Raw genomic sequence first — 18003 nt, forward strand, 5'->3', positions numbered from 1 at the left:
CTCAGGATACCCTGAGTTTACAAAGTTCTTCTATCTCCACAAATTCAATGCATTTATGATTGTCAATCCATATATCCCAATTTGGAGTTAAGAAGATAACATTTATGTTGGCCAACAAATGCACTCAATAGGTGAGTGTGAGCTCATAGAACAGGAGTCAATGGAAGAATTTATTCACCTGAGTCATTTGGTACTGGCTCCCAGCAGGTATCTTACTGGGTAATCCTATCAAGTTTGCCACCTTGGAGTCATCTCACTGGGGGGAAAGTGGGTTCCAGTGGTACTGGCTCGGGAGAGCTGACTGTGCCTAAAGTTTAGTAACTTCACAGTGATAGCTTGTAATTGGCTACAGTGGAAATATTTACACAATGGAAATTGGCAGACAATACGGTCACCCCCACTGCCAGCTGAGTGTCTGTGGTTAAACATTTACCAGTACACAACTGGGTTGCTTTCATCCCTTAGGGTAAGAGAGCCATCCATCTCTTTTTAGCCCCTGTTGCCTATTTCTCAGGGGACTGGTCAGTTGCTTTCCTCATCCCTTAGTAAGCAGCATTTTCTCTTCTGAGGGTGGATCTGCCTTCCAAGTCCCATGGTTCTTTGCCACTCAGAAACACCAAATGTCACCTTCTTGGTCTTAAGTCCAGAGAGGAGAGGCTGGGCTTCCGTCAAAAATAGATACATTTCACAATTCTCTAGTTTCCGTTTTCTCATCTCCTCCTTTCAGCTTCTTTTTGGAACTCCAACTGATTTGGAACTTTCTTGCTATAGCATCTGCACCTCAATTCTTTTCTTCTAGGCAGAAGGCAGAGGAGAGCTAACAGTGGTGGTGTTTGAGGGGAGGTTTACCAGGCTTTCTTCTCCAAAGTAGAAGATGAGATGTTTTTGTTGCTCCTGGTCCTTAAGTTGCCAGCCTGTGGGTCTTGGGACTCATCCTAAAAACACCGGTGGAATTTTGTCTTAGTACTTTTTTTTTTTTTTTTTAGTCTTTATAGGGCTGCATTCATGGCATATGGAAGTTCCAGGGCTAGGGTTCAAATTGGAGCTGTAGCTGCTGGTCTATGACACTGCCACAGCAACGCCAGATCCGAGCCATATCTGCAAACTACACCACAGCTCACAGCAATGCCAGATCCTTAATCCACTGAGCAAGGCCAGGGATCGAACCCATGTCCTCATGGATACTAGTCAGATTCATTTCTGCTGAGCCACGATGAGAACTCCTTTTCTTAGTACTACTTGAAGTGAGGGATCCAGAGTTGGACCTGAGGGGCCAGGCTGCTACCCTAGCTGCTCCGGATTGGCCCATCCTTTCTGAGCCCCAGGAGAATATCTCTAGGTTGAATGGAGAAGCAGGTTGTTGCTAAGAAACCTTTCAGCATTACCTCTAGGGAGGGGACTTGGCAAGAGGAGTAGTGGGGCAGAAATAATAGGTGGTTTGATAGCTTCAAAGACACAGGCTGTAGGAGTGCTGGCTATGGAGTCAGGCAGGAGCCCCATCCCATTCCTTCCATGATCGAGATGACACAGTCTCAGACCTGGGCTCATATCCAGACTCCTCCATTTACTTGTGACATAAACTGACTCTCTGAGCCATCTGTCAGTTGGGAATGGTAATGCCTGCTTCTCAGGGTTGTGTGGAGGGTTCAGTGATGAAGGTACACAAATCACTTAATATAGAGTCTGTTTTTTTTTCTTTCCTTTTTTAAAGCTTTTTATTTTAAAATTTATTATCATTATTATTTTTTTGCCTTTTTTTTTTTTTTTTTAAGGGCCCTACCCTAGGCATATGGAAGTTCCCAAGCTAAGGGATGGATGGCAGCTGCAGCTGCCAGCCTACATCACAGCTCATGGCAACACTGGATCCTTAACCCAATGAGCAAGGCCAGGGATGGAACTCACATCCTCATGGATACTAGATGGGTTCCTGAGCCACAACAGGAACTCCCTCTTTCTTTTTTTCTTTTTTGAAATTGATTTCTTATGATTGTGTAGAGTAGGATTTTTTTTTTTTTTTTAAAGTAGAGTTGAGGAGTTCCCATCGTGGTGCAGTGGTTAACGAATCCAACTAGGAACGATGAAGTTGCGGGTTTGACCCCTGGCCTTGCTCAGTGGGTTAAGGATCTGGTGTTGCCGTGAGCTGTGGTGTAGGTCAAAGACTCAGCTCAGATCCCACGTTGCTGTGGCTGTGGTATAGGCCGTCGGCTACAGCTCCGATTAGACCCCTAGCCTGGGAACCTCCATATGCTGTGGGAGCGGCCCTAGAAAAGGCAAAAAGACAAAAAATAAAATAAAATAGGGTTGAGTTACAATGTTGTGCCAATTTCTACTATATAGCAAAGTGACCCAGTCATACACAGTGTCAACTTAAAAAATATGCACAACCTAGAAGTTGAGAGCTAAGTTTTATTTGGGGCAAAACGAGGACTATATCCTGGAGGCAGCAGTTCAGATAGCTCTGAGAAACTTCAGAGAGTTAGCGAAGAAGGTCAGTACATATGTGATTCTGGTGAAGAAGGGGAGATACATCGCTGTCAAGCACACATTTTACAGAAGGTTACTGCTAGTCATGAGGAGCAGATGTCATCATGAAGGATTTTAGGGGTTTTCTAGATATGAGGAGATGCAAGAATTGGGCTCATAAAACCTTCTGAAAATATCTACTGTCTGAAGACCTGTTCTGCCAGTTTTCTCCATGCACAGAGTACCTCACTCCTGATCTCTACCCTGAGCTTCTTTCAGGGGGTGGCTCATGATTCAGTCCATGTAGAGGCAGATAGCAAGTGCCAATCTCCACTTCACAATGTATACATTCTTTTGTAGAGTAGTTTTTTTCAATTTATGGGAGGTGAAAACGAAACACAACAAAACCAGCCATGTGTAGCAGCCTGAGCAGAGAGGTGTTTGAGCCTCGTGTTTAATAATCTCTGAGATTTAGGAGTCTTGATAGGCTCTATAAGGGTGCATCTCAAATGACAGACCCCCAGAGACATGCCTTAAAGACTTCTGAGTCCCTTACTTTATCTTCAGGACAATCCCATGGGTGAATATTGACTGTTAGGTGCAGACAGTGAAAACCTGGGCTTTGAAAGGCTCCTACTTTGCCAGAGACCCTACAGTGAACCCCTAACTCACCCCTAATGTCACTATTCTAGGCAGGGTATTTTCTACCATCCAGAGTGGCCTGAAACACAACCGGATGTTAGGGCAGGGTGTTTCCTAACAGATCCTATCTCAGAGCCAGCCACAGCCTTACCCAAACTGGAGAGAGTGAATGTTTCCTGGGCTAGCTCTGTCCCACACTGACTGTTGTCTGGAGGCTTCCTTTGAGGCCTGGTGACAGCCAAATCATCCAGGCTATAACAGCAAAAAAAAAAAAGACTGTAAAGAAAAAAAAAATATTGCCTGCCATTTCATTTCTACAGGGATCAAGCCATGAGACACTGCGGTGGCCTTCTGGGGAATTCAGGAATTAGAAAACCAGGAAACATTCTGTGCTTTGGATATACAGGCCCCTAAATAGTAAAGATGAGTACCTAAGGAAAAATTTCAAAGGACCCCAGATTCTTGCATCTTCCCATACAAAGAAAAACACTAACATCATTAACTTGAGATGTCTGTTCTTCCAGCCAAAAAGTTCTAACACATCCTGGCTCCCTCCCTTTTCTCTTGGAGCTGTTCCTCAGACCTGTCTGAAACTGTCTCTGTGGCTGTGGTGCTCAGTAAGTTTTCAGAATAAAACTTAACTCACAAGTTTTATACTGTGCATTTTTCTTTCAAGTTGACAAGACCAAGGCAGCCTTAGCATAAGTGACAAGATTGGCATATTGGCGGGAATTGGAGTCACACAGACATGGGTTCCAGTCCTGGTTTTACCACCAACTGGCTTGGTGACCTGGAGTTTAACCCCCAGCTGGAGGTTTCTCACTTGTAAAATGGGATTGAATGATTCTTCAGGTCCAAGGGTTGGAAGGACGGCCCAGTGAGATTAAGACTCTAAAGTTGCTTTAGAAAAAGTTCCCAGCTATGCAAAAGTGAGGTGCTGTAATCACTGCTGTAAAACATTGTGTAGGAGGTTGATCCTTCTGACAGTGGAGAGCTGGGCCTAAGCACCGAGCATTTGATTCAGCAAATATACCAGGAGGGCCTACTCTGAGCAAGTTCCCCTTGAGGTACTGTCAGGGTCACAGAAAATTCCAGACCCTCAACAGAACACTCACCACTTACTGATTTTATTCATATCTTGTTAACTTAAGGTGAGGATGTGAGGTATTCGTCAGAAAAGCTTGAGGAGCTGCAAGGAAATTTCATTTGCTTATTTAACATATATTGGGTGGTAACCAAGCTGCCAGGCTCTGGGAATAAAGGATGGTGAGGTGAATCATGGAGAGGCTTGACTTTCCATCACAAAGTAAAAAGATGAAAAACAAAAGCAAAAGTGGGAGAGGAAAGAGGAAAACTGTCAGGAGCTGGCTGAAGAGGTAAAATCACTGAGCAAAAGTGGGAAAAAAAGGAACTTTATGCAACTTTATGGCTCAGTTCATGGGCGAAAAATGCTTCTTCACTGGTTTCAAGAGGATTTCCTCATGGGAGAAGTATTTCAGTAAGGCACTTTTGGGCAACAGAGTGAATGATTTTCTTATAGCATTTTGTCCCCCCCCCAACATTTTATGATGAGGTGACGAGAAAATTTTCAAACACAGAAAAGTCCAAAGAATGGGAACATTCCTAGACTTCCTGCAGTCTACAGTTAATATGTCACTGTATTAGTTGCAGTTTTTTGTTTTTTTGGCTTTTTTTTTTTTTAAGACGAAGTTTCTGGTACAGCTGTTTCAGGGAGCACGTCTTCCTAAAGAGATTGTAACCCTGTTTTCCCCAGGACAGAAGAATGGGATGGGGGTATGGTGGGAAGAGGGGTATTTTAGCCCGGGAATGTAGCTCTCTGGGAACCAGACTGGATGGGGGCGGGGGAATTAAAAGGGAAAAACAAAAAAGCTCTCGAGAACCCAGTTCCGCTGAACCTGGGCCCTCACTCTTACTGTGAGGTCTCATCCAGTTAACCGGAGGACCTGAGTCTCGTGGCTGCTCTTGGCTGGAAGGTCTAAGGGATCATCTTTCTTCTGATCTAGACTTGCTTCCTTCTGCAAAGGGTTGAGAAGGGCAGCGATGGCGGCCCCGGCGCCCGCCCGGAGCACAGGGAAACAAATGAAAATCTCTAGAGCAGCTCAGCCGAAAGAACCCTGAATTCTGCAGCTTGGCAGCCGGCCCCTTCGCGACGCCCCTCCGGGTGCAGCAGCTAGAGCGCCCGGGAGGCAGCAGCCAACGGGCCGGGGCGGGGGTGTCCTCCTGCGGCAGCTGCAGGGATCTACCCGGCCCAGCTGGCCGCGCGACTCTCGGCCGCCGTCCCGGGCGGAGTGGGCTCTGGGAGGGACCAGCCTCAGCGCTCCTCCCCCGCCGGTCCGGACCCGACTCGGCGCGCCCTCTGCAGAAAGCCCTCCTCTCCGGGCGAGGTAGGGGAAGTTGAACTCCCGCCTGGATGGGAGGCGGGAGGGAGCCCGACTCCTGTTGTTTTCCGCGAGCCGGAGTGGGTGGCGGGCGCAGGGGGCGGGGTGCACCCTCCCACCCTGGCCGGGCGCTCCCGAGAGAGAGTCGCGCTCGGAACCCAGCGCAGCTGCTAGCCTCACACATCGAGTTCACCCAAGCATCCTTCGTAGGGGCTGCGGAAAGTGGAGCTACTCAGTCGTTCCGAGGACCTGGGAGGAGCACTCAGTACCCCAGGGGCTGGGCCCTGAGGGGCGCACACCCAGCCTAGCCGGAGCCTGCGTTTCCCGAGGGGCCCCTGCCCACAACTGGGGCGAGATGGCCGCAGGCGTCCGGGTGCCGGAACCTCAGGTCCTCGTCTGCCTCTGGGCGCTCCTGACCCGCTGGGTCGTCGCAGGTAAGGGACCGCGATCTGGAGGGAAAAGTTGAGCTTTGCCAGGCAGCGGTGGGGAGCCTAGAGCCGGGGACCGAATTCCCTCCTACTCTGCGGGATCCGGTTGTGGCCTCGGCCCGGGAGTCGCCCCGGTAGGGTCTTGAGTTTCCTGCTCGCAGCTCGGTTTTTTGCAGGGAGGAATTTTCCCGGACGCTTGATGGAGGGGAGGACATCCTCACCTTCTTGGAGTGGGCAGCGGGCGAGGCTGCAAAGGGCCTGCAGAGAGGTGATGGGAAAACCATGGCACTTGAAGATGGGAAAATTGAAGAGGGAGGTGTTTATTTTTATTTTTTTTAAGCGTCAGATGTAAGTTCGAGTTCTGGTTTTACGTGCTGAGCTGGTTCTCAAACCCGAGGTTCCTTTATTTCCTCTCCTTACTCTACCCAAGGTTGAACTCGCCTTGCACCTGTAACCTGTGGATTTCCCTACACACACCACTGCAAGCGGACCTGTGTGGACTAGCGCAAAGTTGGGCTTTTCTCCCTCACTTGAAAAGCAAAACAAAACTTTTATTTTGAAATAATTTCAGACTTAAAGAAAACCTCCCCTGCACTTGACATCATCTCTTAAACTTGACATGATTGGCAAAAGGTCTTAAATGCTTCATCTATGCTCTCTGTCTTGTAACAATAAAGAATAGAAGGTTGCTTACAAAAACATAAAGAATTTTAAAAAGAATGAAAAAAAATTTTTGTATTTAGTTCACCAGCCAATGCATGTCTTTTGTGTGCAGGGTGGTGTGACATGCAATGAGAGGAATGGAGTGGAGGGAAAGGAGATGTTAGTTTGCCAGAATACTTGCAGCGTCCTATTTTCAGGGTTACCCAGTCTGGCACACAGCACACCCAGCTGATCTGTAGGTTCCTAGAGGAATTGCCCCACTGAGCTTCCTAGTGGCAAGTGCCGAAAGTTCCTAATCATGAAGCTGTCCTAAGTTTTTGTTTTGCTTCTAGCAATTATTAAAAACAGTTGTTTCTCATAAGTTAGATTTCTAGTTTATCTGGAAAAATCTGAAGATCTGGCAGCACAGGGACTGTTTTCCAACATGGTACTGAGCAGTGGTCACCTGTTTTCATCCAGGGCAAGTGACTTCAAATTTATTCTCCCTCTTGCTGCTATAGTACTGACCCCTGGCCCACTGCAGACATGGACATTACCTGCTGGCCCCTCCAGGCATTTGACTTGGTGGTCACCATGCAGGGGGGAGGAGAAGTGGACACACAGTTTCCAACTGGCCATCCCTGGAAGTTAAAGGTGATTGTGTATTCCCTTCTCCCCAGCTGTCTGCAGTGTTTACTGCATTGTAACTGTCAAGGGCCTGGGGACATCAGAAGCCTGGGTTGAAATCATCATACTGGAATGAACTGGCTGCAGCTCACCACACAGGGAAGCTTCCTCCATTGCCATGCCCAGTTATTTTGATGCCCAGGCCAAGTTCACCTATGTGTCCAGTGCCAGGGGGGCCTCCCTGGCCTGATATATTTTTGTTCTTTGTTTTTCAAGCCAGCAGTTGACTTGGGAGGAAAAATTTTCTTTTTCCTGTTCATTTAACTCCAGTCGGTGTTCATGCCCCCACTGTCATCTCAGATTGTAAACCTGGGGTCATTCTTGGGGGAAGGTGTAGGAAAAAGAAATGTTTGGGTACAAACTCAACTCTGTAAATGATAATATGAGGGCAGCATTGGGAAATGGTTATTTATATTGCTCCTTCCTTTGGTCCATTTCTGAATTTAAGGTTGGGAGACCTTTGAGGACCCTCTGGACAACTTGCGGATGACTTCTAGTAGCACAAATTGTTACCATGTCTTACTGTCTCACCCTTCTGGTTGGGAGACCAGAGTAAATTCCTGTGACCTGGAGCATTGAAGAACTGAATGGCAGTCCCAGCTTTCCCAGTGGCTTGTGTGAGGCCTTAAGTAAATCACTCAAGTTTTCTGAACCTCAGTTTTCTCAATTGTACAATGAAAGGGTTTACGGAAGTTCCCTTGTGGCACAGTGGGTTAAGGATGCGGTGATGTCACTACTGTGGCTTGGGTCACTGCTGTGGTGCAGATTTCATCCCTGACCTGGGAACTTCCACATGCCTCAAGCATGACCAAAAAATCAATCAAATAAAATGAGGGGGTTAGGATGGTCAAGTGTGGAATTAGTGCATCCTGAAGGACTCCCCATTCTTGTCTATGTCAGACATTACTAATGTATTCTCCGCTGAGCCCTGATGCAGCCTACCCTGATCTTTAACCCAGCCCTCAGGACTGCCAGCGTCTCAGGACAGAATGACCTCTCAGGTCACCTTCAGCTTCAGTGGTTAAAAAGAATGGAGTGAGCAAAGCCAGGAGAAGTGAAATGCCTTAAAATGGTGGATTTTGTAGTTATGTCATTCTACTCCTTGGAGGAAAAGACAATATTAGCTCAAGTTCCAAGACTAGTGTTTCACCAGGGCTTGTCCAAGTTTTTTTTTTTTTTTTTAATTCCTTTGCCAAGGAGCCTGGGAAGGAGCAAGTCTGCAGATCTCGTGAGCACACATTGTTGTGTCTGTAACTCTCTAGTTCTCTTCTCAGTGGGAATTACCCCTGAGAACTTGGGCTCCCACACCTAATTGTTTAAAAATAACTCTCACTTGTTTTTTCACATGATTTTTCTTGTTCTTTTGGAATCTCTAGCATTAGGTGACATTCTCTGCCTTGCAGCAAGTGGTTTAGAATTTTCTCTTTTTTTCACCTTGCTCTGGTTTATTGGAAATGATGTGGCCAAAACTGGGAGAGAGTCAGAACATTCTGTGGCTCCAGGCTGGCTTCTGATCTTTCACAGGGGACCCCTTTAACCAGACAAAAGGCCAAATACAGATAACTGTTACTTTCTTTTATAAAAAGGAAGGAGTTCCAGAGGCAGGTAGCCATTTTTTAAAAATTTTTCATAACCACCTACTACAGATATAATTTACATACCATAAAATTCACTCTTTTAAAATGCACAATTCACTGGTGTTTAGTATATTCACAAGATTGTGCAACTATCGCCACTAAATAATTCCAGAACATTTTCATCACTACAAACAGAAGCACTCAACGTAAATATTAACAATTATTCCCCACTACCTGCCCCCATTCCTAGATAAGCCACTTACCCAGCCCTAGACAACAGCTAATCTACTTTCTATCTCCACAGATTTGGCTATTTGGATATTTCATATAAGTGGAATCACACAATACATTGTCTTTTATGACTGCCTTCTTTCACTTAGCATAATGTTTTCAAGATTCATCCATGCCATAGTATGTACTTCATTACTTTTTATGGCCAAATAATATTCCCATTGTATGGATATACCACATTTTATTTATCCTTTCATCAACTGATGGTCATTTGGACTGTTTCCCCCTTTTGGCTGTCACGAATGATTCATGTGAACATACATGTACAATTTTTTTGTGCAGATGTGTGTTTCATTTTTCTTTATACCTAGGAGTGAAATTGCTGAGTCATATGGTAAATTTAACCTGGTGAGGAAAGGCCAAACTATTTTCCAGTGTAGCTGCAACCATTTGAAAATCCTACCAACAATGTATATGTTTCCAATTTCTCCATATCTTTACCAACCCTTGTTATTGTCTTTGATTTTAGCCTTTCTAGTGGGTGTGAAGTGTGAGGTATCTTACTGTGGCTTTGATTTGCACTTCCCTAGTGACTAATGATGAGCATCTTTTCATATGCTTCTTGGTCTTTTTCTGTCTTTTGGAGAAATATCCTTTGCCCTTTTAAAAATTGTATTATTTGTCTTATTGTTGTGTTGTGAAAGTTCTTTATATATTCTGGATACAAATCCCTTATCAGATGTGATTTGCAAATATTTTCTCCCAACCTGTGGGTTGTCTTTTCACTTTTCACGTTCTTTCTTTCATTTCTTTTTTTTTTTTTTTGTCTTTTTAGGGCCACACCCATGGCAAATGGAAGTTCCCAGGCTAGGGGTTGAAATGGAGCTGCAGCTGCCAGACGACACCACAACCACAGCAACACAGCAACACCAGATCTGAGCCATGCCTTCGACCTACACCACAGCTCACTGCAATGCTGGGACCTCAACCCACTAAGTGAGGCCAGGGATGGAACCTGCAATCTCATAGATACTACTAGTAGGGTTTGCTATTTCTGAACGACAACAGGAACTCCTCTTTTCACTTTCTTTCGTTTTGGTCTTTTTAGAGCCACACCATGGCATATGGAGGTTCCCAGGCTAGGGGTTGAATTGGAGCTGCAGCTGCCAGCTGATGCCACAACCACAGCAATGCCAGATCTGAGCCACATCTGCAACCTATACCATAGCTCACAGCAACACCGGATCCTTAATCCACTGAGCGTGGCCATGGGTCAAACCTATGTCCTCATGGATGCTAGTTAGATTTGTTTACACTGAGCCATGATGGGAGCTCCTCTTCACTTTCTTGATGGTGTCCTTCGCAGCACAAAAATTTTAATTTTTTTTTTTTATATACCCATGGCATGTGGAAGTTCCTGAGCCAGGGATCAAACCGGCACCACAGTAGCAACCCAAGATGCTGCAGTGAAAATACTGTATCCTTAATCTGTTGCGCCACAAGAGAACTCCACAAAAGTTTAAATTTTAATGAAGTCCAACTGATCTATTTTTCTTTTGTCACTGTGCTTTGGGTGTCATCTAAGAAAATACTGCTTAACTCAAAGTCATGAAGATTTATTCTTTTTTTTTTCCCAAGCATTTTATAGTTTCATCTCCATACAGGTCTATGGTCTATTTTGAGTTAATTTTTTTTAACTTCGCCTGTAGCATGTGGAAGTTCCCAGGCCAGAGACTGAATCCATGCCACAGCAGCAAACTGAGCTGCTGCAGTGACAACTGTAGATGCTTAACCCACTGCGCCCCAAGAGAACAAAGAGCATTAATTTTTATATATGATGTGAGATAAAGGGGTTCAAATTCCTTCTTTTGTATGTGAATATCCAATTGTCCCAACACCACTGTGGAAGGCAGTTTATTTTGTAATGAAATATGATCTTTCACAAAACCACAGCATAGTCATATACTTTGAATACTTTTGATGTGGTGGAGAAAGAATTAAATGGAGGATTGTAAGAAATCTAGACTCAGGTCCCACACCACTACCTTCTCATTGTAGGACTGTGGGCCAGCCAACTTTGCTTCTTTGCATCACACTGTTTTCTTTTCTTTTCTTTTCTTTTTTTTAAAGTAAAATGCTTTTATTTATTTATTTATTTATTTATTTATTTATTGTCTTTTCTAGGGCCACACCCGCAACATATGGAGGGTCCCAGGCTAGGGGTCTAATCGGAGCTGTAGCCACTGGCCTACGCCAGAGCCACAGCAATGTGGGATCGGAGCCACGTCTGTGACCTACACCACAGCTCACAGCAACGCTGGATCCTTAACCCACTGAGCAAGGCCAGGGGTCAAACCCGAAGCCTTGTGGTTCCTAGTCGGATTCGTTAACCACTGAGCCATGACCGGAAATCCCACACTGTTTTCATCTACTGAATGTGATAGCATGAGTAAAAGACTCCTAACAGTTCCTGCCCATTATTCCTGTGCCTGTGGCCTCTTTGTATTTGGGTGCTGATTGTGGAGGAGGCTGGAAAATTACAACACTTCTCAGCAAAATGGGCTGCATTCTTGTTACCTGGTGACAGTCTTGTGCCAAATAAATTTTCTTAGCATTTGTCAGTCTTGAGTGAGCACCAGGATCACCTGGAGGGCTTGTTAAGATGCAGAGTGCCAAGAGTTTCAATTGTGGCTCAGCAGGTTACAAGCCTGATGTAATATCCATGAGGATGTGGGTTCAGAGAGTCCTGGCCTCACTCAGTGGGTTAAGGATCTGGCATTGCTGCAGTTGTGGTGTAGGTTGCAGATGTGGGTCAGATCTGGCACTTCTGTGGCTGTGGCATAGGCTGACAGCTGCAGCTCCGATTGGACCCCTAGCCTAAGAATTTCCACATGTCACAGGTGCAGACATAAAAATTTTTTAAAAAAATTAAAAAAAAAAAAATTCAGGAGGAGTTCCCGTCGTGGCGCAGTGGTTAACGAATCCGACTAGGAACTAGGTTGCGGGTTCGGTCCCTGCCCTTGCTCAGTGGGGTAACCATCTGGCATTGCCGTGAGCTGTGGTGTAGGTTGCAGACGCGGCTCGGATCCCGCGTTGCTGTGGCTCTGGCGTAGGCCGGTGGCTACAGCTCCGATTCAACCCCTAGCCTGGGAAACTCCGTATGCCACAGGAGGGGCCCAAGAAATAGCAACAACAACAACAAAAAAGACAAAAGACAAAAGACAAAAAAAAAAAAAAAATTCAGGAATGGGGAATTTCCATTGTGGCTCAGCAGGTTACAAACCCGACTAGTATACATGAGGATTTGGGTTCAATCCCTGGCCTAGCTCAGTGGGTTGAGGATCTAGCATTGCTGTGAGTTGTGGTGTAGTTTGCAGATGTGACTCAGATCTGGCATTGCTGTGGCTCTGGCGTGGGCCAGCAGCTGCAGCTCCAATTTGATTCCTAGGCTGGGAATCGCCATATGCTGCACCTATGGCCCTAAAAAAGACAAAAAAAAAAAAAAAAAAATCAGGAATGGAAGTGTTTGAACTATGTGCAAAAATACACAGGATGAAACAAACAAACAAACAAGATCAGAGTGCTATTTCCCACCCCACCCCTTGTTTCTGATTTACATGTTCTGGGTTGGACCTGATAATCTGCATTTCTACAAGGCTGCTGCTGATCTGGGCTTTTCCTTCTGCCTGGGAACCCCAGCTTGACCTCTGCTTGGCTAATTCCTTCCTGACCATCAGATCTTCCCTGTCAAAAATCACAGCTGGACTTCGGTGCGCCTTCTTGAGCCCCTGTCATATTATTGCCAGCTTATTGTCTGTTTTCTCCACTAGACTGTGAGATCCTGGAGGTCTCTGTCTCTTTTTCCCACCATTGGTTCCCCAGTGCCTAGTATAGAGTATGCACCAAAGTCCACCCTATGAGCCTGTTCTTGCATAGAGCTGCCTAGTGGTCTTACATTGGATCAGAGATGTAGAGAGACAGAGATAGTAGCAGGAAAGAGGAAACAAAGCCAGAACTCTCTTCCTCCCACCCTTCTGGATTTCTAGGGAAGTAAAACTATTTGAGTTCTTTATCAGTTATTTATTGCCACAATAATGTACATAAAAAACCATCCCACAATGAGATCCTGCTGTGTAGCACTGGGAACTATGTCTAGTCATTTATGATGGAACATGATAATGTGAGAAAAAAGAATGTATACATGTAAGTGTAACTGGGTCGCCATGCTGTATAGTAGAAAATTGACAGAATACTGTAATTCACCTATAATGGAAAAAAAATAAAAGTCAATATATTAAAAAAAAAAGAAAGAAACCGTCCAAAATTGGAAATAAGTGCTTATTGTGCAAGGGCCTGGGGTGGTGGGTCAGTTGGCTCTGCTGTTCTTGCCTGGACTCCCTCCCATATCTGGGCATCAACTGAGTGGCCAGAGGCTGATCTAGAATGGCCACAGCTGGGAGGATTGAGGCTACTGCAGTCTGTACTGTGTAGTTTTCATCTTCCCCTGACACCTAATCTAGGCATATCCTCAAGGTGGTGACAGGTGAGCGTGAGCAAGCTTAGTTACACTGGTGCTTTGTAAGCCTCTGTTTGCACTGCATTTGCTTACCCCCATTGACCAGAGCAAGTCACCTGGCCCTGCCAGAGTCAGAGTGGGAGGGTGTTGTGGAGTGACATCATGATGGGCATGGATAGTGGGGGGAGGGGGTTATTAGAGCTGTTTGCAGTTGTGATCCACCACAAGTTCATGACTGTCAGGTATTGGCCGATAATCTTGTCAGGTTGAGGCTTTGTATGTTACTGCATCTCAAAAACACATGCCTGGTTTTTAAAAAAATTTTAGTGCAGAGAGGCTATGCAAAAAGAGAGATTGTTCAGAGATCAAGAAAGGGAGTAACAGGAGTTCCCGTCATGGCTTAGTGGTTAACGAATCTGACTAGCATCCATGAGGGCACAGGTTCTATCCTTGGCCTTGCTCAGTGGGTTAAGGATCTGGCGTTGCTGTGAGCTGTGGTGTAGGTTGCAGATGCAGCTCAGATCCTGTGTTGCTGTGGCTGTGGTGTAGGCCAGCAACTACAGCTCCAATTCAACCCCTAGCCTGGGAAACTTCATGTGCCACAGGTGCAGTGCTAAAAAGAAAAGAAAATTAAAAAAAGGGGGGTTAACGGTCCGACTTTTCCTTATACAGGACTGGAGGCTGCTGTCATCGGAGAAGTTCAAGAGAATGTCACGCTGCTCTGTGGCAACATCTCAGGACCGAGGGGCCTCGTGACCTGGTATCGGAATGACTCGGAGCCTGTCTTCCTCGTGTCCTCCAATTCCAGTCTGCCGTCAGCCCAGCCACGCTTCTGTCTGGTGAATGCCAGCTCCCTGCACATTGAGGCACTGAGCCTGCAGGATGAGGGGAACTACACCTGCTGGGAGGTCCTGAACGAGACTCGGTGGTTCCAAGTGTGGCTGCAGGTGGCCAGTAAGTGGTGGGAGGGGTCTAGGACTGGCTGGCATGACATTCAGAGCCTTGAACCTGAGGAGAGCTTTGGAGTTGGCAGCCTGGATTTCATGCTGGGCTCTGCTGCCTGTAGGCTGAGTGACTTCTTACACCTGTTATTTTGTCATCTGTAAAATGGGGATGAAAGGAATTCTTGCCTTGTAAGAATTGCTGTGAGGAATAGATGCCAGTTTATCTATATAAAGTGCTGTAGAGTGGCCACTGGCAATATTAGTTGGCTATTACTTTTAGCTTGTTAATGTTATCCTTGCTGTTAACCTCAGTTTATCATGCAACAAAATCAGAGTATAACATAATCAAGTCCGACTGGCTGAGTTCCAATCCTAAGGCTTGGTCACCTTCAGTATAAAGCTTAATATCTCTCAGCTTCACTTCTCCTTATTTGTTAACTGGGGACAATGCACTGTATACCTTATCAGGTATGTGCTCTTATGCCGTAATGCTAAGTACAGTGCTTGGTATAAGCTACTATTACTGCTGTCTTTCCTAAATCAGTCTATCTGTCGATATATATATAGATTAAGAGCAAGAGTTGGCAAATTATAGCTGTGGGCCATTTCTAGCTTGTTGCCTATTTTTGTACAGCCTACATGATATGAATTTTTTTTCACATTTTTAATGATTGAAAAAAATCGAGAAGAATAGTGTTTGTGGCATGTGAAAATTATGTGAAATTCACATTTCAACGTCCATAAGTAAGGTCTTATTTGAATACGGCCATGCTCATCCATTCGCATTTTATCTCTGACGGCCTTTGGTACTACAGCACCAGAGCTGAGTGGCTGTGACACAGATTGCATGTCCTGTGGAGCCTAAAATATTTAATTTCTGACCCTTATAGAAAAAGTCTTTTGGTCACTGGTTTAGAGAGACATCAACATTCTATATCCAGGATGTGCCCATGTGATCACTTTACTGCTCCCTGATTTCCTCACCTGTAAATTAAAGAATTTACTCATTCCTTTAGTCAGCATGTGTTTATTGAGAGCCTGATGCCAGGCACTATTCTAGGCACTGGGCCCCATGAATAAACAGGACAGGAACAGTCCCTATGTGCGTGGAGCTGACATCCCAGTGGGGGAAGACAAACAGTAAGCAGGTAAGCAAATGCATCAGGAAGTGTCAGAGTGGCAGGTGCTGTGCAGAGAATTGAGTTGGGGTCACATGATTTTCTGAAACGCTTTACATGGGGGGTCTGAGAGGAGCTTTCGGATAGAGTGACATTGAAGCTAAATAATACTTAGGAGCCAGTTATGCAAAGGTGAGAGAGAAAGGGATCCAGACAGAAACTGAGCTAGAGCAGGATGAGTTGAACATGGTGCACAAGTGGGTGAGGAGAAGGCTGGTGTGGTGGGAACCCGGTGTGGGAGAGGGCAGGATATGTGAGATGTGGGAGGCGGGCCCAGACCATGTGGGGCTGGCAGGACTGGTGTTAGGGGTTGAATTATGTTCCCCAGACAGATACGTTGAAATCCCAACCCCTGGTACCTGTCAGTGTGACCTTATTTGGAGATAGGGTCTTTGCAGATGTGATCAACTTAAGATGAGGTCATTAGGGTGAGCCCTAATTAAAAGTGACTAGTATAAGAAGAGGCGAAGACATGCATAGACAGAGACCCAGGGAGGGCGTCATACAGTGACAGAGGCAAAGACTGGAGTAGTGCAGCTGCAAGCAAAGGAATGCCTGAGACTGACAGCCACAACCAGAAGCCAGGGAAGAGATGGGGAAGGGGTCTCTCCTGGAGCCTTCAGAGGAAGTATGGCCCTCCTGGCCTCTTGATTCCTACTGCTGGCCTCCAGAACAGTTGTAGAATAAAAATTTCTGTCGTTTTAACTCATCTAGCTTGAGGTACTTTGTTAAGGCAGCCCCAGGACAGTAATACACCTGGTAAAAATTTGGGGTTTTATTCTGGGTGCAGGAGGAACTGGAGCTGTGAGCAAGCAGGGGTGTGGTATCCTTTGAATTACGCATGGCGGGAATTCCTGTTGTGGCTCAGCGGTTAAAAACACGACATAATGTCTGTGAGGATGCGGGTTTGATCCCTGGCCTTGCTCAGTGGGTTAGGGATCCGGCAATCTGTGGCATAGGTTGCAGATGTGGCTCCGATCTGGCGTTGCTGTGGCTGTGGTGTACGCCAGCGGCTACGGCTCCAATTCCACCCCTAGTCAGGGACCTCCATATGCCACAGGTGCAACCTTAATTAAAAAAAGAAGTTCCCATCGTGGCTCAGCAGAAATGAATCTGACTACCATCCATGAGGACGGAGGTTTGATCCCTGTCCTTGCTCAATGGGTTAAGGATCCGGCGTTCCTGTGAGCTGTGGTGTAGGTCACAGATGAGTCTCGGATCTGGTGTTGCTGTGGCTGTGGTGTAGACCAGCGGCTGCAGCTCCAATTAGACCCCTAGCCTGGGAACATCTATATGCCGTGGGTGCGGCCCTAAAAAGAAAAAACAAAAAAAGAAAACAAAAAGGGGGGGAAGAAAAAGAATCATGCATAGAGAATGGATGTGTGTGGTCTATAGAAAAACTGGTAAAATAAAAATCAAGGAAGTCAATTGGATGTACATAATATTGGTGGCCAGAGTCAGAGCTTGGTGAAAAGGTACAGGTTCAGAAAATATTCTGGAGGTAGACCAGTAAGATTTGCTGGTGGATTGGAAGTGGAGGATGAAGGAAAGAGAGGCTTCAAGGACAGATTTTTGGACGGTTTCTGAAGTTTCCACCAACTCTCAAGCCTTATGGAATTTGCGAACACAGTGTTTTGGCGTCTGGAGATGCCATGGGTGAATTGCTGAATGGCCAGGAATGAATGTGGGTGTATCAAAAAATGTCATCCAGTGCCCAGTTTGGTTCCCACTGTGAGTCCATGGGTGAGAGCTGACAGGCCTTCTCACTGCAGCTGCCAAACGGTAATTAATAATTTCTTTATGTCAGTCTTGTCAATAAATGTCTTTGCTTTTGGCCACAGAGGAGTAAGGTGGCATTTCAACTTTAGGATTTTTTTTTCCTTAGGATTACTCTTTCTGGTTTGTTTGTTTGTTTATTGCCACACCTGCGACATATGAAAGTTCCTGAGCTTGGGATGGAATCCTAGCCACAGCTGCCGAAATGCCGGATCCTTAACCCACTGTGTCACAGCAGGAACTCCCCTCTCTAGTTTATGATGATTTTTATCTGACACTGACTTATTAATCATTGGCTACGTTTATTGGAGGATGGCTTAGTTTCATCATTGCCTTGTAGGGGGATAAATGCAAGGCCTTCTTACAATGAAAGTGAACTTACAGTTTAAAAAATATCACTAAACTCAAATAGTGCTTTGGGCTCCCTGAGTTATTATGGTGTGATTTATGTTACGGAAATGTCTTCACTTGGAAGCATGGGAGTCCCTGACTGGTTTAGGACTTGTTTGTGGAAATAGAA

The 18003-nt window shown here is 45.6% G+C and overlaps 1 protein-coding gene across 4 annotated transcripts in view; it reads left to right on the forward strand.

Moving 5' to 3' along the window:
- The window catches only part of VSIG10 (V-set and immunoglobulin domain containing 10), a 48733-nt gene continuing 35496 nt past the window's right edge, over nt 4767-18003 (forward strand). For 2 of the 4 annotated variants that reach the window (XM_021073842.1, XM_013982901.2), the window contains exons 1-2: nt 5517-5938; nt 14258-14539. In XM_021073842.1, the coding sequence (XP_020929501.1) occupies nt 5860-5938; nt 14258-14539 (361 nt within the window). In that variant the 5' untranslated portion in view covers nt 5517-5859. Of the gene's footprint in view, nt 5939-14257; nt 14540-18003 lie in introns of all 4 variants that reach the window. The other 2 variants (XM_001924427.5, XM_021073841.1) reach the window with 2 other exon arrangements.

The sequence above is a fragment of the Sus scrofa genome, chromosome 14, assembly GCF_000003025.6.
Source record: "Sus scrofa isolate TJ Tabasco breed Duroc chromosome 14, Sscrofa11.1, whole genome shotgun sequence".
Classification (NCBI taxonomy): Eukaryota; Metazoa; Chordata; class Mammalia; order Artiodactyla; family Suidae; genus Sus; species Sus scrofa.